This window comes from Branchiostoma floridae, chromosome 9, assembly GCF_000003815.2.
Source record: "Branchiostoma floridae strain S238N-H82 chromosome 9, Bfl_VNyyK, whole genome shotgun sequence".
NCBI lineage: Eukaryota > Metazoa > Chordata > Leptocardii > Amphioxiformes > Branchiostomatidae > Branchiostoma > Branchiostoma floridae.
The window spans coordinates 8831033-8849343 of NC_049987.1; the positions used below are offsets into that span (position 1 = coordinate 8831033).

Here is an 18311-nt window from a genome sequence, read left to right on the forward strand (position 1 = left end):
TTGCTGGTAAATACTGCCTATGAGTACAGGTATTTAACTTTGCCTATGGCCTCATGACCTTTTAGTAGTACTTCTGTGTATTGTCAATATATTATATTACATGTATTTAAAAAAAAACCTTCTTACCATGTATTCAACCTGAACCTCCTACAATCAGGTCCCATTAGAAGGTTCTGAGATTTTTCTTTTCCCGTTTCCTTCCAGACTTCCTTGGCAGGACGGAGATCCGAGTTGCAGACATCTTGAAGGAGAGGACGGAGGGGAAGGGACCTCTGGTCAAGAAACTGGTGCTTCACGAGGTCCCCACAGGCGAGGTACAGGTCAAACTGGACCTGCAGCTGTATGACAGGAGCACAAATACAATGGTGCTCTCATAGTTTAGACATGTACTAATCCCAGAACAGATGTAATACATGTAATTTCTCTCATTACTATGTAAAATCATGGGAGTTAAATGCCGTGAATGTACCATGTTAGCTTTCATCCCAAAATGGATATGCATGATTGTACAACAAAATTTCCTGGCTTTCTTTCTTCAGGGAGTGCAGAATAGACCAGTTTGGGTGCATCCCAAGACCTGTCTATCAGACTTGCATAGTTTGAGTGATATTTCTCGAATCAACCATAGTCATGTCACTGTGTACAAGCCGGCATAGGTACATGTATATGTAACTGATAGGTTGCCTCAGTAAAATACAGTGAATGTACATGTACCTTGTCAGGTTTTAGCCAAAATATACAACAAAATTTCCTGGCTTTCTTTCTTCAGGGAGTGCAGAATAGACCAGTTTGGGATACATCCCAAACCCTTTAGATCAAACCATAGGTTTTTAAGTCGGGTCGCTGTGTACAAGATGGCGAGGTACCTGATAGGTTGCCTCTGTAGTATCTTACTGGTGCATGACTGATAGGCCAGCTGATTTTATCATCAAGAATAACATTAAAAAGATTGACACATGTTCTAAAATTAATGTAAGATAAGCAAATGGCTGCTCGTGTACACTGTGGAAACATCTAGATAGTGGGGTTTGTGGAGTTTCTTAATAGCAATGTACAGATGAACTTGTATATAACATGCAGTAATCAATGTATAAACAATATTGGACATTGCAAATGCCGAGAAAGCAAAAATTTGTCTTCTTGTTACTCAAAGATTTTAACCATTATTAATATGATATGAATCATTCAAGTTTTGTTGTTGCTTGTGATTACAAACATAACTACTAGTGATACTCAATCAGAGACAACCAAGTCCTTGTATTGTATGATTTAGAATGGTAAAGACACCATATTCAGGAGAAAACAGTGAATTCCATAGATTCAAAACCATTCCATACATGTTACTAAAACAAACATGTAGCATCATGTAAACCATCTAAACATAGATTAGAGAGTTTGTCTCAAAAAGCATGAAATTACGAACACCCTTTCCTATAGGAAATATTTTACATGTATCTATACCTTAGATATAGACTTGCTGTTCACATGGGATCAAAGGCAAAAAAATCACTCTTGTTCAGCTGAGTTTGCAGAAACAAAATATGCTGTCCCTTTATCCACATCTGTAAGTATCTTTTTCACGAGTTTTTTTTTTCTGTTTTGAATATGCAGTTGCTACTTTGCTGGCACAAAATGTTTTTCTTTGAAGCATATTGAGCGGGTCAAGGGAGGGGTTTCCTCAGAGAGAGCGACAACGCCCTGCCATGAGACCAGATGAGCTTTATGAGATTATTGACAATGATATTAATACATGTGCTGAATACATTCAATTTATACATTATCATGTAAAGATGTCTAACATCATATACACTGACTAAAATTCCAGCTTATTAAATAATAGTTTGAAGACATTGTGCCATTATGATAGAGCATTAAGATTCAAGGAGTGGAAAGTATGGCAACTCTGTATTGTTTTACATGCTGTGTTACATGATCATATGAGATTGAAGTTGGTTTCTTTACTTTTCACTTCATAAATAGCAATTACAATGTACATGTCTGTGTCTTTCTAAAAGAACGTGACTTGTTTTTTTAGCTTTACTTTCAAGCAGACTTCTAATTTGTGAAATATTGTGTAATCTATGATTAAATTGTTGTCCAGATCAATTTGTTGCAAATTAGGTTAATTGCCTACAAGAGCTTATCCCTAGAAGTAATCTAGATTGTCAATGTTACATTGATTTTGATTGTAAATGTTACATTAATTCTGTATTAGAGATAGCCAGTTGATATAAGCGCTTCATATACTCCAAACTTAATCACATTACATGTACATCAGCTTTATTTACCTGAAATTAATATTAACAGTAGACCAGATTTGAAAAAGATATCATTGTAGCTTTTGCCATTTTATGCCTGTATTTATCCAATATAAGATTGATAAAATGTTTGCATGGAAAGAAAGACATTGTCTAATGTAATGTGTTACAAAGACCAGGAGTCTAAGAAAACACATTACTATGGAACTTCTCACTGTGTAATAATATTAATGACAATCATTGACAAATGTATATAAAGGTAATAATGCATGGGATGATTAAATCATAATTTGTGGTCATCTGCTGTCTGATATAATTTCTGCAGTATTATATCAAAGTTGGAGCTGTTATGTTTCCAATAGGCAGTTAATGCAAACTTGAACTGATGAAGTCATTAAGGTTTAAATTGTGGTAGAATTTCCATTACTGAAAGATTGGTCAAATCTGGAGTGTCAAACAAATATCGAAAATTAGATACATGTATGTCTATTATATGACCATGACTCTATAGAAATTGTACATTATGAGCATACCACTATAAGGAAGAAATCGTGTGTCTGACTGTTTTTTTTTTTAAAGAAACCTAATGTTCAATAACAAGTCGTAATGGTGGGCAGCCAATGTGACTTTCCAGATTTACATTGTAACCAGTCTGTTGTTTGTTTTGGCCACGTCTTCAGGAATATTGCGTTATTAAGATGCCATCATTATGCAACCTTCCTGCTAAACAAAACACATAGGGTTAAAGCCATTATGATAAAACATGCTTGTTCCAGTACAGGTGTTAGTGTCTTATGATTTTCTTTAACAGGTTACTCACACATCTTACATTATATTACATTGCAGATCACTAGATTTGTTATTCTCTAGTTTTAAACAGAATGAATAGAATTGGTTTGGATTCCTTTGTGCAAATACAATGTCTTGTCTAGTGCTAATTAGGGCATGTGCAGCTCTTCTAAACTTAAACTTTACTAATTTTATCAGAAGTTTTGAAATGAGTCTCTGCCTAATGTTGTGAACTTGTGAATTACTTTCCTCAATGACATCATATTTCAGACTTACTTTATCAGTTGCTGTTTTGCTTATAACTTTGATTTATAATATGAGTTTAAACTGTGTCAAGAAAATCAAGGTGTAAAATAACCTTTATGTGTGTCTTGCAGTGCAATGACTGAGATTGATAATAAAGCAGGATTCTAATACATGTTTTCTGTTGATTCTCTTTGTACACATTTGATGTTATACATGCTCTATGTCAGTTCAATAGTACAGTGTAGTTCTGAAGTAAAATTAGATGGTAACAGTACATATGAGTAGTTAGTTTTTTTGAAGATAACTTGAATTACAATTTAAATGTCTTGTTGATATCGTAATTTGATCACTTAACGTTAAATCTTTGTCAACGTTTAAGATTTTCTAGGCGTTAGTGTAAGCAGAATGAATCGATTTGTCAGAAAGTGGTGTTGTGTAGATGTGTCTGGACCAGGGAAAGAATTGACGTTACGGGCCGTGAGTGAGTGAAACAATTGTTTTGGCGTGAGTGAGTGTAACAATTGTTTGGGCGTGAGTGAGTGTAACAATTGTTTGGGCGTGAGTGAGTGCAACAATTGTTTGGGCGTGAGTTGGTGTAACAATTGTTTAGATTGTGAATTCAGCACCAAGGACAGGCATGAACAAGTCCCTTTTTTAAACCTACCTGTATCCTTGCTATTTAATCTAACCTTTTTTGTTAGGCACCCATCTCACGCTTTCTAATGATTTAATGTTACAAATGGGATGAGGTACAAAAAGAGGTAGCTTAAACCATAGCCACTTAAAGGCCCTTAAAATCACGGGAAAATGTAACGTTGTCGTAAGTTCTGCCCAGGACCGGCAGGAGTTAAAACAAGGCCAACGACGTTACCGCAAGCGAACAAACACGCAACCAAGCTGACGTTTGGTAACGCTACATTTACTAATCAACTGGTGACATGAGAAAGGGCTTTAATTGACAATCTAAGGTTAAACATTAAAACACGAAATCTGACTTTGTGGCTTTCCCGATCGCTGAAATCTGCCCGACCCGGAAGTGGTTTGTCCGTTTTTCACTATGCAACAGTCATTAACCGGAAGTGCAGACCTGGGGTGACTGCACAGAGGAAGACAACATATTCTCGCACGTGTTGCGTTTCTGAAGGGTTCAGAAGTGACATATCCCATATCCATGGCGTCTAGAGGTGGTAAACATGTGTCCGGCTCAGATGGAAGTGACTTCCTGCACCGAGAACGGGTGGCAGACCACTATTTAGCGAGGTGAGTAACGTTACGTGTTGTGGTTGGGGAGGGGGGCGCCTGTATAATTTACTTTCCAGCTTGAACTTTCAAGTTATAACAAGGCCTGAATATAACGTCATTGTTCATAGTATTGCATAAAGTACTAGGTATATTTTCACATGAAGTCTAGGGTGACTTTTAATCATACCCAGCGTGTGTTACGGTAGAAAGAATGTCTGTGAAACTGTGTACGTGGCGCAATTGCGCAAGGAATGTTTTGATGTTGTCAGGTCATTTCCCCGTCATTCACTTTCCCGGTCATGTTATAGAGGTTTCGGCCTTCTTGGATGCTGCTGATTTATCAAACAAGTTATTACAAGTCACAAAAGTTTTGCCAAGAGTTTTATCAAATTTCTTATAGAATCTAAAACTTTACTTTGAGCATGTCTAAAGCATGGTCCAGACAAGAACTGTGTACAAGTCAGGGGCCTTCACCTTTGACCTTGCCCATGCTTACTCAGATGTGCAAAACTTCTTATTTCTTCTCAGTGCCAAGATGAAGACCACAGCAAAGCAGTGCATGGTGGGACACCTTGTGCTGGTAGCGCTGGTGCTGAGCCACGCCCTCCTGGGGCAGCTGGGCTTCCTTGACCCGCCCGCCAGGATCTGGGAGAAGATCTGGATCCTGAGCGCCATTCCCGCCCTGTTCGGCGTGCAGTCCCTTCCCAGGAGCAAGGTCAACCACATGAAGGGCTTCTTCTACGGGAGTATCGTACTGGGCCTGCTGCCGCTGGGCTGGGGAGTCGTGGACCTGATTCCTGAGCTCAGAACTGCCACACTGTTCATGTTCGGTTACCCTGCAGCTTATATCTACTACACAGGCATTACTGTGGGAGCAGTGCTACATGTGCTGGGGCTGTACTACAGTAGGAAGTTAGTAGAAGCCTGGACTGCTAAAGGGCAGAAGAGACAGTAATTCTGTATACTAGTAGAAAGGATAAAACAGGATCGGAATTCTCTACACAATTGCCATTGCAGCCTTTAATCTGGTATTGCCTAACAGTGTTAGTAATTTTGTATCACCTAACAGTTAGAGTGTTTTCCTGTTTTAATACTGTGTATCAACTAGAAAATCTCTGAGGAAAGGCTGTTTGCATGATACTGCAGGCTAGGGACAAGACAACAATAAGTGTAAAATGAATATTAAAAAAAAGCTTATTAAAATAGAGTTGAAACAAGAACTCTAAACACCTTTAAAGATACCAGTACATGATGTATTTGTACATGATGTAAGTATTTGACTGTCCAATCTTGTAAACTTACCTGTTTTGGAAAAATCTTCCTTTTTCTTTACCACGAAATACAACCACTGCAAATGTAAAGGAATTTTCAGTGAACTCTATAAAAGTTATAGGGTGATTGATTCTCTGCTAGGAATTAGCAAAAACAACCAAATCTACTGTAATAGATGCTGTGACTACCGGTATATCCACATTCAGCTAGACCTTATGACATGCATTGACCAAAATCAGTAACATACATTTGCATAATTCCACCAGGTGCCATTATACCGCCACCTCAAAAAATTTGTTTAATATAGAGGCCTTCTCAAGATTGTCAACACCTAAATATCTGAATTGTATTACATGTATTAGGATATTTAACACTCGGTGTTCAAGACAATCTTGGGAAGACCTCTATACTAACGCTTTTTTTAAGGTGGTGGTATTATGGCACCTGGTGGAATTATGATAGTCGATGTTATATATATATATATATATATGTATATATCTTTAGCTTTGTGAAAAGATGTTGATACAACAATGGTGCCAGCTCTTCAACTAATACAGTGTTATCTCTCCATTGAATAAACATGTTTGTAATTTATAAACAATACCTTTTTGGTCATGCTCCTTATCCCTTTATGTAATCATGAGATACTTGCAACTTGTTTGTGCGATCAATGAAAGCTTTGTAAAAACCAATTTACCTACAGTTAAGTTTGGGCACATGTATGTCCCACCGCTATTCTCCCAACCTTTTCTACATACTCCCTTTACTGAATATCAGATTGTCCAGCTATACTAGTAGGTAGTTCTGCATTGTATTTGCTCTCACTAGAACATAAGTGGGCTGCATCTGTTTGCCTAACTACTTGATCAATAAATGGGATAAGCTCACCATTTTAACTGCCTAGAACTACAATCTAGGGACTCACTTTACAGAATTAGAATGACTCATTTGTCTAACTACTAGTACACAATTTCATTCTTGACAGCACTTCATCTTAACTTTCTAACAAAAATTTAAATGTGAAAGTGTAACTACATGAAATTATTCGTGGGGCAGTTGTTTTTCATATGGCACCCTTTTCATGGTCATTCGTTAATGCATTTTACCATGTAGAAGATAACATAGTTAGGCAAAAATAACTGACCTTCCACTGACAAACTCTTACAGTTAGGTAAGTAAAAGTTATATTTTGCATTGTGTCATTATACTATAATGTCTATTACTACTGCAGGAAGGTTGATTCCTTTGTCTTTGATCTATTTGTTGCTTGGTTAGATCTGTTTGAAACATATCATTTATGATCTATCCCATTGTTTGTCTAAAGATGTCAATTATGAAGTCACACTTTTTGAAACAAAGTCTTAGAAACCCCAACCCCATTATCTTGCCAGTTTCCTTCACATTTACTAATAGAAGTGGTTGAATGAACATTTTCTATGAATTGTAATTTTTTAAGGCAACCACATCTACATTTGAAACCTATACTGCGATGAAAAAAGTTGACCAAATGCCACAGTGTACTGTTCCTGTTCTTTTGTCTGTCAATAGATCTGACCTTTCTTCAACATGCTGTGTGCGGATTACTTCAAATGTCAATATAACCTTGGGCACTGGGGAAGCCTCGTCATGAGCTGAATTCTCATCCACCATCATCTGGAACTAGACAACGTATCTGCTGTTAAAGGTATGGACCATTTCACTTCTAGAAAGGCTTGAGTGTATTGACTGGAAGAAAAAATAGCTGTATTTTTGACCATCAATTGATTAAATGATAGATTATTACCAATATATCAATAGAAATTCTTTGTGTGACAGTCTTCCCTTTGAAATACTTGGAATAACCGTAAGTGGTCATCTTTGCTACTTTCTCAGATTTTCAATATCTTACACATGCATTACAGTTATCAGAACATTTAAAAATAATGATGAATAAAGACACACTCATTTCCCCTTTAATCCACTTTATTATTAGCTTGATTTGCAAGAGCAAAAGAGATCATCACAGCACCAAAACTCACCACTTAAAATATATAATTCCTCATTAAAGCCTCATTTACATATATTCTCAGCAGCGATCAACATATTCCGTAGCATAATATACCAGATATAGTAGCAATAACTTTCCAAGTAAAACTTATGATGCTTGGCATAAATCAACTTTAAGGTGCAAACTAATAGTACGACCTATCAGTGTTCTAAAACTCATCCAATGTTGGGTAACTACATGTGCATCTGTATAAGATCAACCAAATATTATAGAAGCAGAAAAAAATCACACCATAATACTGTCTTAGACATTCCTCAAAATGATACTTGCAAGCTTATGTTAACATGTATAATGTTATATTGCATAGTGAAAGTGACAGGTAATATATACTAGTCCATCTAATATCCAGTGTACATCATATCCCTTGGCAATCTTTATCTCTAGAATGAATTATTCTATTGCAAATCTACAATTATTGATCTTCATACATCTCTCTTTTTGTAAATACAGTAGTGCAAACGAAAGAAGTGAACAAATTGAATTCGAATATGGGGAACAAAATTTGCTGTACTATGTTGTGAACAGAAGAACTTGATAGAACATCAAATCCAATTGATGTTTCTTTTTCAACTATGGATATGCAAGTACACAAAATCTGTAATGACAATGTAGGGAATTTTGTTTATCTTTTAATGCTGGATACAGCTTTGTTTGACATTCTTTTTTTGGCAAGTTTTTCATGTTGCTGTTGATACAAGACTTAGTTGTACTTTCCGATCATGAAAGGTTTTATGAAATCTTTTGGAAACCTTTCATTTGGCAGTGAATTAAGCACAAAATTGTGGACATACTTGCTGATTGAAAACATGCATTCAAAAACGTTTGACTTATTGTCACCAGACACATATACATTGTATATGCCAACCACAATGATTAGAACTGGCTGTGGAGACTTCACCAATATAACATAATACAGTGTTTTAACATACATGTATGTGCCATTTATTACATTAACTAAGAGATGCTTAACTAGAATATAATGTTTAAATATGATACACCAGTGGCACTCTTTACATTGATATGATTGCTTGACGCTACGTGATTGCCACGACTGAAGTTCTACTTTATCACCTTTATCACAGCAGTGTGTTTTCAATATCTTTCCTTCTTCTTAACGTCTTGTATAGCTTTGTGAAACTGAGTTTGTGTCATACCTTTCAGCACCTTCTAACTGTCACAAAAGATAGTTGTATGTTTGATGTATACTACCTGACATTTGGTTGTTTTCATATTTCCAAACAGACTTACTTAAATGCATAAAATGATCATTGTCTTGTGGTTCTCTGAAAAATGGACGTTTGCAAGTCCTTCAATCTCTGTCTTCAATATGCACTACCCTAAAATCAACAGCTTTGTTACTCCAGGTTGAAATCTTCAAGTTTTATTTCTAATCCGCTGCAAAGCTTTGGAGTTGACTATGCAGGAGTATTTAGTCTCAGCACACCCAGATGAAACGTGTGTTAGTTAGATCTTGTGTGACCGTACATAGGCTGTGAGACTGTTTGCACCGTATGGTGCTGTCTAGTGCCCCTTGACTTGGGCCTCCTGGTTGGTGCAGTCGGGGCAGAGGATGCGCCCACCCTCGTTGGTAAAGCCCTTGCCGACCAGGGAAGTCTTGCAGCCAGTGCAGTTGAAGCAGTCGCTGTGCCAGTTCGAGTTCTCGAAGGAGATGAACTTGGTGCCTCCAAGACCTACAATCGAAGAAGAGGTATCACATTGATTATCATGGAAGCTCATCTGTGTTGGTAGTAATCATAGAACAAACCTAGATTTTCTTTCAACACAAAAGTTCACACGGATCAAATTTTCAATGACCACTGTTGCCTTCCATATCAATACTGACCAATTGCTGACGACACGTAGCCAGAAGATCACTTGACTGTCAGTAACTCTCACAAGTTAATGTTCTGAAGTGATTCAGGTCATCAGTATTGATCCTGAAGAAGGTGACAGTGGTCGTTGAAAATTCGATCTGTGTGTACTTTTGTGTTGGAAGTTGAAAATTTAGCTTTGTACTAGTATAATGTTGATATAGTCTATAAAGAAATAACAGCAACAAATGACTAAACCCACTGTCAGTTGATGAGAGTTCAAATAAGCTGTGCTTCAGTAGCTGCATTATATAACTGTCATAAAAGCCTTTTTAAGGCTTCCAAACTCTGTGAAGCAACAGCTTTGCCTAGTGGGTTTTAACTTAAGTGCTCAAGGCATACCCAGGGATAGTTTTAACTTCCGGGAACTAGTAAGGGAACACACTGTGCTGCTTTCTAAACCTGGCAGGTGTTAGGGAGGCGGGCGTAACACCTCACTTACCACCCGAGGGTTCCTCTAGACTTTCTGTCTCTTCTACATGTGGTAACACAGGGTGTAAAACAGGATGGGATGTCAGAACAAAATTAAGAATTGACTACAGAACACATAGGAAATACTACGAGAATCTAAGTTTAACTTAACACAATGGCAACCTATTTTGCACTGGAACAAACCTAAAAGGATGACGAGAAACAATACTTCTAAGTAACAATCAAATATTACTCATTTATTTTGTTTTTGGTCCAAGCTTAAAAGTAAAAAAATGGTTCTCAATAGAAAATCTATTTTCTACACTTTGATATGTATTTCTGCCTCTTGCCATCCTTTATGGGCTGCCCAAGCATTTTATCTGGACACAAGGTTCTAATTCATAACTTAACCCACCAGTGATAGGCTTGGTGCACTTGGCACACTTCTTTGCGAAGAGGTCCCCGTAGCAGTTGATGCAGTAGGGGTTGTTGTCCTTGGAGGTGAAGCGCTCCCCAGACATGGGCTTCTTGCAGTGGGTGCAGACGAAGCACTCCTTGTGCCAGGGGGTGTCCTTATAGGTGATGCCACCCATGGAGATCACCTGGGAAGATACAGAACCAAATATTAGATCACCAAACTGACAAATACAGATCAAAATAACTTTGAGCTTCATGATGTCACCACTGTAAGTGAAAGCCTTTGGGGAAAAAGGAAGTATCTTGATATAGTTTTTAAAGAAAATTGTGTCAGTTTGTTCATCCAAATGTTCATCTGTTAGAGTTTATGTTGTTCAAGTTTTGTTTCTTTTGTAGATGAGTAAGATATAAAAGGCATGAAATCTTCAATTAGTATTCATGATAAAACTTGGGAACAGTATATCAGACCCATGACATTATTGAGCCGCAGCATGATGAAAAGGATTAACAAAAAGTGGAAACACCCACCTTCCTGCACTTCTCGCACTTCTTGGCGTACTTGTCCTCGTAGCAGGGCTGGCAGATGACCTTGTCGTCCTTAGCGATGAAGCTCTTGGTGCCGACAGGCTTCTTGCACTCCTTGCAGGTGAAGCACTTCTCGTGCCAGTTCTTGCCCTGGTACTCCATCTTCTTGTCACCTGGAGGTGGGGGAGACATTTTAGTTTAAATTGATTTTAGATTATTTCTTAAATGGTTACACATGTTTTGTAATTTCACTCTGGGTTCCAGTCAACTCAAATTTATTCCCCTCATCCCAATCCCCTTTTACTGAAAAATTCTAAAAAGGATTATTTTCTCTGTCATCTTGTACAAATATCTGTCATTGCACAATATCCACCCTGTTGTTTGGGCATGGTTAATCTAAATTTGAGCAGCATTCTGAGTTTCATCAAGATTGTCTGAATGGTCTTAATGTTTCCGTCATAGTCAGCAAAATACTGGCGCTACATGGCGTGCAAGGACAAATGTCACCGGAATGGATTGACATCGTAAGGGAAAGCTTTCACTTCCTCAACCTACACAATGTCAGAGGGACAGATGCAGCTGGCAATCTGCCACCAAGCTACCACATCTAACCCTCAGGAGACCGGGTAACAACAGATGATGAACTGGATAGTATTAGCCTGATTTAACCGCGCTTCTCAGGCCCGTCATACTGCCGCGCCGATCGGGGAGGAGTCTACAAGCTCCGGATAGCGGAGTTTGCGTTACACAGACTAGGATAGTATGTGATAGTCTAAGAGCAGAATGAACTGACTGCCTTCCTGTACATACCAGGGTCGAAGTGCTGGTTGCATCCATCACACTTGCCCAGGAAGGTCTCCTTGTGGCACTGGGCACAGTAGATCTTGTCGCTCTTCTGGGTGAACTGCTGATCCACCAGAGACTTCTTGCACTTGGAGCAGTTGAAGCACTGCTCGTGCCAGTGCTTGTTGTTGAAGGACAGATCCTGCGGAAAGACAAAATCAAAATTGGCGGTTAAAATCACGCCACTGTCTCATCCATCTGGGCAATTTGGCAAAGATTCAAGAAAAGTGGCTAGCTTAGCAATCTTATGTCCGAGACTTACAGGCTCCATTTTCAGTTTTGGCAAGTGTTGTTTGTTACTGAATGAATGAATGGTCGGACAGATCCAATTTCATGGATTTACAAGTCCACTGCTTGTCCTATTCATCAATGTAATATCAGCTAGTCAATTTCATGCTTAACATGTCAGCAAATGGTTCCCATTGATGTAACAACTGGCAGATTTAATGCTAATGACTCACATCCACCAAGACTGCTTGTCTTTTATTAATATGCGAACACTTGAAGTGACAATGTTTCCTGAGTTTATTGACATTTCGTAGCAGAGTGTTGCAGGGAAATGAAACTGATTGCTAATTAGCTAAAATAGAAAATATAGATATATTTTAATTTGAAATACACAGCTGTTTCAAAGGAAACAACAGGAAACATTCTGCAGCCTTTTTTTCCTTAAGTATGTCACTAGCACTTGATCATCCACTGTTGAAGTTGGGAGCTGTTTGTTGAATTACATTAAGGCCCTGAAGTTTTCAAAGCTCCTAACCATCTGAACTTGTTCCTCAGTTGGCTGAAATTTTCCAAGATGTTGCTGAAGTTCTGATCTCTAACATACCAAGCAGCTGTATCTAATCATATCCATGGCTAACTGTGTGCAAGGCTGTAAACATGTCACCAGTAATCTCACACTCAGCTTGCTAAACCTCACACATGTTTATTTTTACGTGAAAGGGTCAAAGTTATTCAAACAGCTCAAGTTCAGGAAGCTCAGTGTAATTTAAGTGTAGAAGGTACCCTTGCCCTTTTCTGTGCTAATACACCACAAGGACCTTCATAATGTGCTAAGTGCACTGGAATTCCTCGGCTTCTGTCAGTAATTCTCAAGGCTGTACGGTGTTATTGCTGAGTCTTTTCTGGAATTTCTAATTACATGTAGTTTACCTTCATGATAAGTCTACCTCTGCTGACCTGAATGTCAGTTCCAAGGGTAAAGCAGCATGGGAGGGGGCAAAACAGATGAATGGATAGACAGAAGGAATGAACAGCAGGAAAGAAGACTGGCTACTAATGGCTTGAACGGACAAATGCTGCTGTAACTCAGTACTCTGAAGTGATTCTTATCACATACATTCAGGGTAATGTTGCATGCATAAATGCCAAGACTGCTGCCCAAAGTGTGTGATGCATTATGCTTGACTGCTGTGACACCATCTGATTCAGCTTGTGCACACCAAATTGTTGGAAGAGCTGGATGTCGTGCCCCTGTCACGTCTGCTTCTCCCTGATAGGAAACGTGTGCTGCTCCCGTCAGACGTGCATGTGCGATACAGATCTTACAGGCTACATAGGATCCTCTAAGATTTCACATGTCTCAAGTCTAGCAGCTGCCCCACTGCCATGGCACACCAGTGTCAAGTGGGGTGTTTAGCCAACCATGCAACATTAGGCTTGCTGCTGTACACTTCCTCTGATGTGCTGAACTTTATCTGGGTGTGTCTCAAAAATGCCACTGTTTACACACCTTTCTTACCACCTATTTGATACACAACGTAATAGCAACAGTTGAAATCTTTCTTTTATTTCTTCAGACTCGTGTTCATACAAAAATGTGCAGACAAGAGGTTACGTAGTAGTTGAGACATCCATATTTGGTTAGGACGTCCGCAAGTATTTGGTACCAGCCAGTTTGAGGCATAATATCAGGATGTGGCAATGCCAGTAGACTGTGAGTGGGTGGGAAAGTAAGAGAGGGTGAAGGTAGAAAGTGCACGTGTTCAGGCTGAATTACAGCATTGTACATGGCCGTACCTTCACGTCAGTTCCGATCTTCTGGCCGCAGTGCTCGCACGGGAAGGCGAACAGCTTCTCGTAGCATTTCAGACAGTAGTGGTTGGTGTCTCGGTTGACGTAGCGATGGCCAGTCAGACTGTTGTTACAGTTGAAGCAGTTGAAGTGGGTGGCGTGCCACTGTTGTTTACTCATGTCTCTGGTGTATTCACCTGCGAAGATCAACTGGGGAGGCAAAACAGAGGAAAATGTTAAGTCACAAGGAATAATCTTCACAGTAACATAATCTTTAAGAAGCTTAGTCTGAATTCTGGAACTCCATTCTGCAAGCATACACATTTGTCGTAGTGCAACAAAAGAGTCAGAAATGGGGTCTCAATTGCCATTCACTTGACTGGTAACATTTACTTAACACAATATGGTAGTATGTGACTTTCAGAAGTACTGTAGAGTAAATTTGAGAGTCTGGAACACTTTCAGTTGGAGAAAAATATGATTATGAACGGATTCAGTTGTCTGTAATACATGTACCTATATGGTAGCAATGTTTCATGAAATATGACTGCAGCCAATGCAAGAGACTCTTTCAACAAGCAGCTTAAAAAGGAATGAAGTCCTAAAACTTTGCTTATCACTTATATAAGCCTTTATGCCTAATAGCCTATATGAAACATTTATATAAGCCTTCTTGACTAATAGACTGGACAAAATAGAATAGAATTTTTATAGCAGAAAATTGGAGACCAAAAGATGAAGTGAATGATAGTGCTTTGAATAGCAATGATGTAATGCTGATGTATGTTATTACAAAGTGAAACAGTGCTCCAAATTGGGTTTACACCATATCCCCTGGGACCACTCTCTTGCATGCGAGCCCACCATAACTTCATTGTGGCTATTCAATTAAAGAATATTGCAAATGACAGGAAGCTTGTATGATGGAAAACTGATTGCTTGTCAAAAGCTCGAGATCTTCCATGCATTAAATTGAGTTCAGTGTAAGGTGTGATTATTTATAAGAAGGATTTTTCTCATATGTGATGCTTCAAGACCAAGGATATATCATAACTGCATTACATAATACAATGTAGTCAAAATCTGAGTGATGAATTATCAACAGTTTACACAGCAAAAGCACTAGTACATACTGACAGTTCCACAAAACAAAGCAAGTAAAGAGAGCATTAATATTTTATGGACATTAGAATCCATAAGATAATGCTGAGATTTGTTGCAAAAACAAATCCCCCCCCCCAAAAAAAAAACTCTCTACTTTTATTCCAGGCTATCACCTTCTTGAAGGACAGATAGATTATACCAGCAGCATTGCAAGAGCATAATTTATATAGACACTGCCTGTAAGCCATGCATTGTTGCCATAGCCTTGAAAACATCACAGGCATCCACTGACCCATAACAGCTTGTACAAGTGGTGAAACTGTATCCATTGATGACAAGGCTGGAGATTAATCTTATCTAAATGTACCCTAAAAAATGTATCAACTTTTTCTTTCCGTCTATTCTAGGACTTTTATTTGCCAGCCTCAAGACTTTTCAGCAAGGACTTTCCTATACTGGCATGGTTTTCCCCAGCTGTTAAGTTTAAAACATTACAAGAAGCGACAAGCTACCAGCTCTACGAAGGAATGTGAAGACTACTGGATCTCTATAAACAAACTTCTGCCCCTGGGCTACAAGACAATTCAAACCCAACCCAGAAATTCCTACTAAAACACCTTTACATGTACCTGTTATCAACAAAAACGCTCCAGGCTACATTTTGTAAATACCTACCTAACCCTGGGTATGCCAGAAATTCCTCATCAACCTTAGAAATGGCAACTGTGTAAATGGCTCCAATTTTGCCACACAAGACACCAAAATTATGAAAGGTACAAGTTCAACAGACAAAGGAAGGAAAGCTTTTAGCTCATGGCTTCACAATGACATTGTAAGGACCTTGACATTGAGAAGGCAGCACTATGGACAGTAAACAACAAGGTTGTATTCCACTCACCACAGATCTCTGATGGATATATGAGGTTACAGTGCACCTTCTGGAGTGTGTGAGGAGGCGTACACTACCTGATCTACAGTACTGGTGGATGAAACTACTGGTCCGACAGGTCTTATTCATCCTGCCATGAGGGCAGGTGGTCGCACGTAAACAATATGGCGTCCGTTTCGAACATATGCTATCCCCCATTAACTCAGTCAGTCACTCTAATCTTTGAGCCTCCAAACTAGCCTTTATAGGTGAAAGAATCAAGTTATAAATTTGGAGACTTGTAACTCTTTATAATTTTTGTCTGTAAGACTGGATGCTGACACCCCTGTTGGTAGATGGTATCTACCAGAAGGTGGGTGTGTCCTTTTTTAACTGTCCTTCTCTGTCGCTGTGCCCTGCCCTTATGTGCGACATAATGACGTCTTTGTCCACGTAGATGAGCACAATCACCACACCATCTTGTCTACCTGTGTCATTACCTCTCCAATCATCCTAAAGACAAGGATTACTGTTTATGAGCAGGAAATGTACCGGCATCTGCTGTAAAATATCCGGATTCACTTCTTCAATGAAGCTTTACAGTGCTTAAGACATCTCACCACCATTTTCATAGAAACCTTGTTACATAACTGATTTAAGCTGGGTTCAATTGACGTATAATACACCGTACCTTGACCCAAACCTTTGTTTGGCTGAACTTAGTAAGATGTTTAAATTCCACTAAGACACCACACCCATCAGGATGGTGGAAACAGAGATACCACCAGTAGCACAGGTGGGCTGATCAACAAACAATAAAACCTCCCACTCTTCCTTAATGTTCACTTAGCACTTCTATCATAACTACAGGACGGATGCTCTATAAAAACCAATGCTACAATTATCATCGGAAGAGTTCTGACCCTTTCTATTCAAACCTATGTAATTACTCAGGAGTAAAATGAAGCTAATTAAAACTGAAGAGGCCAATTTGCTTTGTGGTTCTTATTTTCAGAAAATATGATTGAAAACAAAAGCCTTTGGAATTTTTGTTCCTATCGTGCAAAAAAATAAAATGCAAATGATAGCAAGGAGCCCTATACAAAAACTGTGCTAAAATACCAGAATTCCTACCTGCACCTCTCCAGTGATTTTGTAGTTGTAGACCTGCCTTGCAGGCCCAGTTGCCATACGGAATGTTTTGAAAGCCTGAGGGCTGGGATGTGAAATATTTCAGGACTTATGGAATTCTTTCCTGATTGGAGGATGAATGGTCCCAGGGGACACATCAATCCACAACTGTTTTTTCTACTCCTATCCTTAACAATTGGGTCAAACTGTTTAATCTCAGCATTGCTCGTGACATTACCTCTGCTTTACCTTTTTTAAACATAATGCCATTTTAGTTTGTTCTTTAAAAAAAAACGACAAACTAATTGTAGGCAAATTTCACATTGTGTTCAATCCCGTTTGTAGCTATAGAATGCCTGCATGATAAACTCTGTGCAAAAATGGTAACAATTAATAATGTATGTCTATCATGCCCTGAAGTGTCAGGCACATTTATCCTGCTGTTGTAAAATACCACATGAAACGGAAACCTTTGCGTGCTCCAACCAGGACAGATGTTTTTCAGTCCTCAACTACATGTCTGCTGCCAAAACTGAAGCTGACATGATCTCCAAGCAGATTTACCAGTGGCATATATATATATACATGTAACTTGTTGTAAGACAGTATCAAAAGCCGGCCAAGTAGTGTCTGCCAGTGGCAGTTGGACACTCCTTGGTCTACTTTCAGATACTCTCTTATGTCACCGGTAAATCTTCCTGGAGAATAAAGCTGACACAGCTTAGTACTGATACAAACTCTTCACAACCATTCTGTGCTGCACACAACAAAAACTCAACACTGTAAATTAATCTTTATATGTTTTTCCTAACTGCCAAGTCAAAATACCATTATCACATGATTTCTCCTTGGATGTCACTTCCCTACAGTTCTTGCCATCTGTACTGTCAGAAATAGACTAAAGGGTAACCAGTATAAGGTAGGCACAGTCTTCTGCTGATAACCTCTGCAGGTTAAGTACAGATACATGTCAGCAGGCAGGTAACCAAACACCCTGATCAAGAAAAGTTAGACTCTCCTGGGTCCATGCATCAGATCAGTTTTGGTTTAAGAATCCTAATGAGACATTCCATGTCAAATCTGTGGCTATTTCTTTATATCTAAACTAACAATTATAGTACTGTACTTTTGGCCGACCCATAGCATAGGATATTACAATCATAATCAGGTTACAGGTGTATCATGTGTAACTTTAAAAATAGCAACAAATGGCAGTTGGTTATGAATAGATGTTAGCCACCTTTTACAACCACAAGAAATTGTAGAAA

The 18311-nt window shown here is 38.7% G+C and overlaps 3 protein-coding genes across 24 annotated transcripts in view; 2 read left to right on the forward strand and 1 right to left on the reverse strand.

The window, feature by feature from the left end:
* Positions 1 to 3465, forward strand: part of LOC118423163 (intersectin-1-like) — a 48630-nt gene extending 45165 nt beyond the window's left edge. For all 19 annotated transcript variants that reach the window (XM_035831187.1, XM_035831190.1, XM_035831194.1 and 16 more), the window contains one exon: positions 205 to 3465. In XM_035831187.1, the coding sequence (XP_035687080.1) occupies positions 205 to 377 (173 nt within the window). In that variant the 3' untranslated portion in view covers positions 378 to 3465. The remainder of the gene's footprint in view (positions 1 to 204) is intronic.
* Positions 3466 to 4356: 891 nt separating this feature from the next.
* On the forward strand, positions 4357 to 5720 carry LOC118423538 (protein jagunal homolog 1-like). Its single transcript, XM_035831724.1, has 2 exons — positions 4357 to 4553; positions 5064 to 5720. Exons 1-2 carry the CDS (start codon positions 4465 to 4467, stop codon positions 5488 to 5490), a joined length of 516 nt encoding a protein of 171 aa, XP_035687617.1. The 5' UTR covers positions 4357 to 4464; the 3' UTR covers positions 5491 to 5720.
* A 2031-nt stretch (positions 5721 to 7751) lies between these two features.
* The window catches only part of LOC118422534 (four and a half LIM domains protein 3-like), a 47495-nt gene continuing 36935 nt past the window's right edge, over positions 7752 to 18311 (reverse strand). For all 4 annotated transcript variants that reach the window (XM_035830159.1, XM_035830162.1, XM_035830163.1 and 1 more), the window contains 5 exons: positions 13947 to 14150; positions 11889 to 12063; positions 11082 to 11251; positions 10552 to 10738; positions 7752 to 9545 (listed from right to left, as the gene is read on the reverse strand). In XM_035830159.1, coding sequence (XP_035686052.1) covers positions 9376 to 9545; positions 10552 to 10738; positions 11082 to 11251; positions 11889 to 12063; positions 13947 to 14150 — 906 coding nt within the window. In that variant the 3' untranslated portion in view covers positions 7752 to 9375. The remainder of the gene's footprint in view (positions 9546 to 10551; positions 10739 to 11081; positions 11252 to 11888; positions 12064 to 13946; positions 14151 to 18311) is intronic.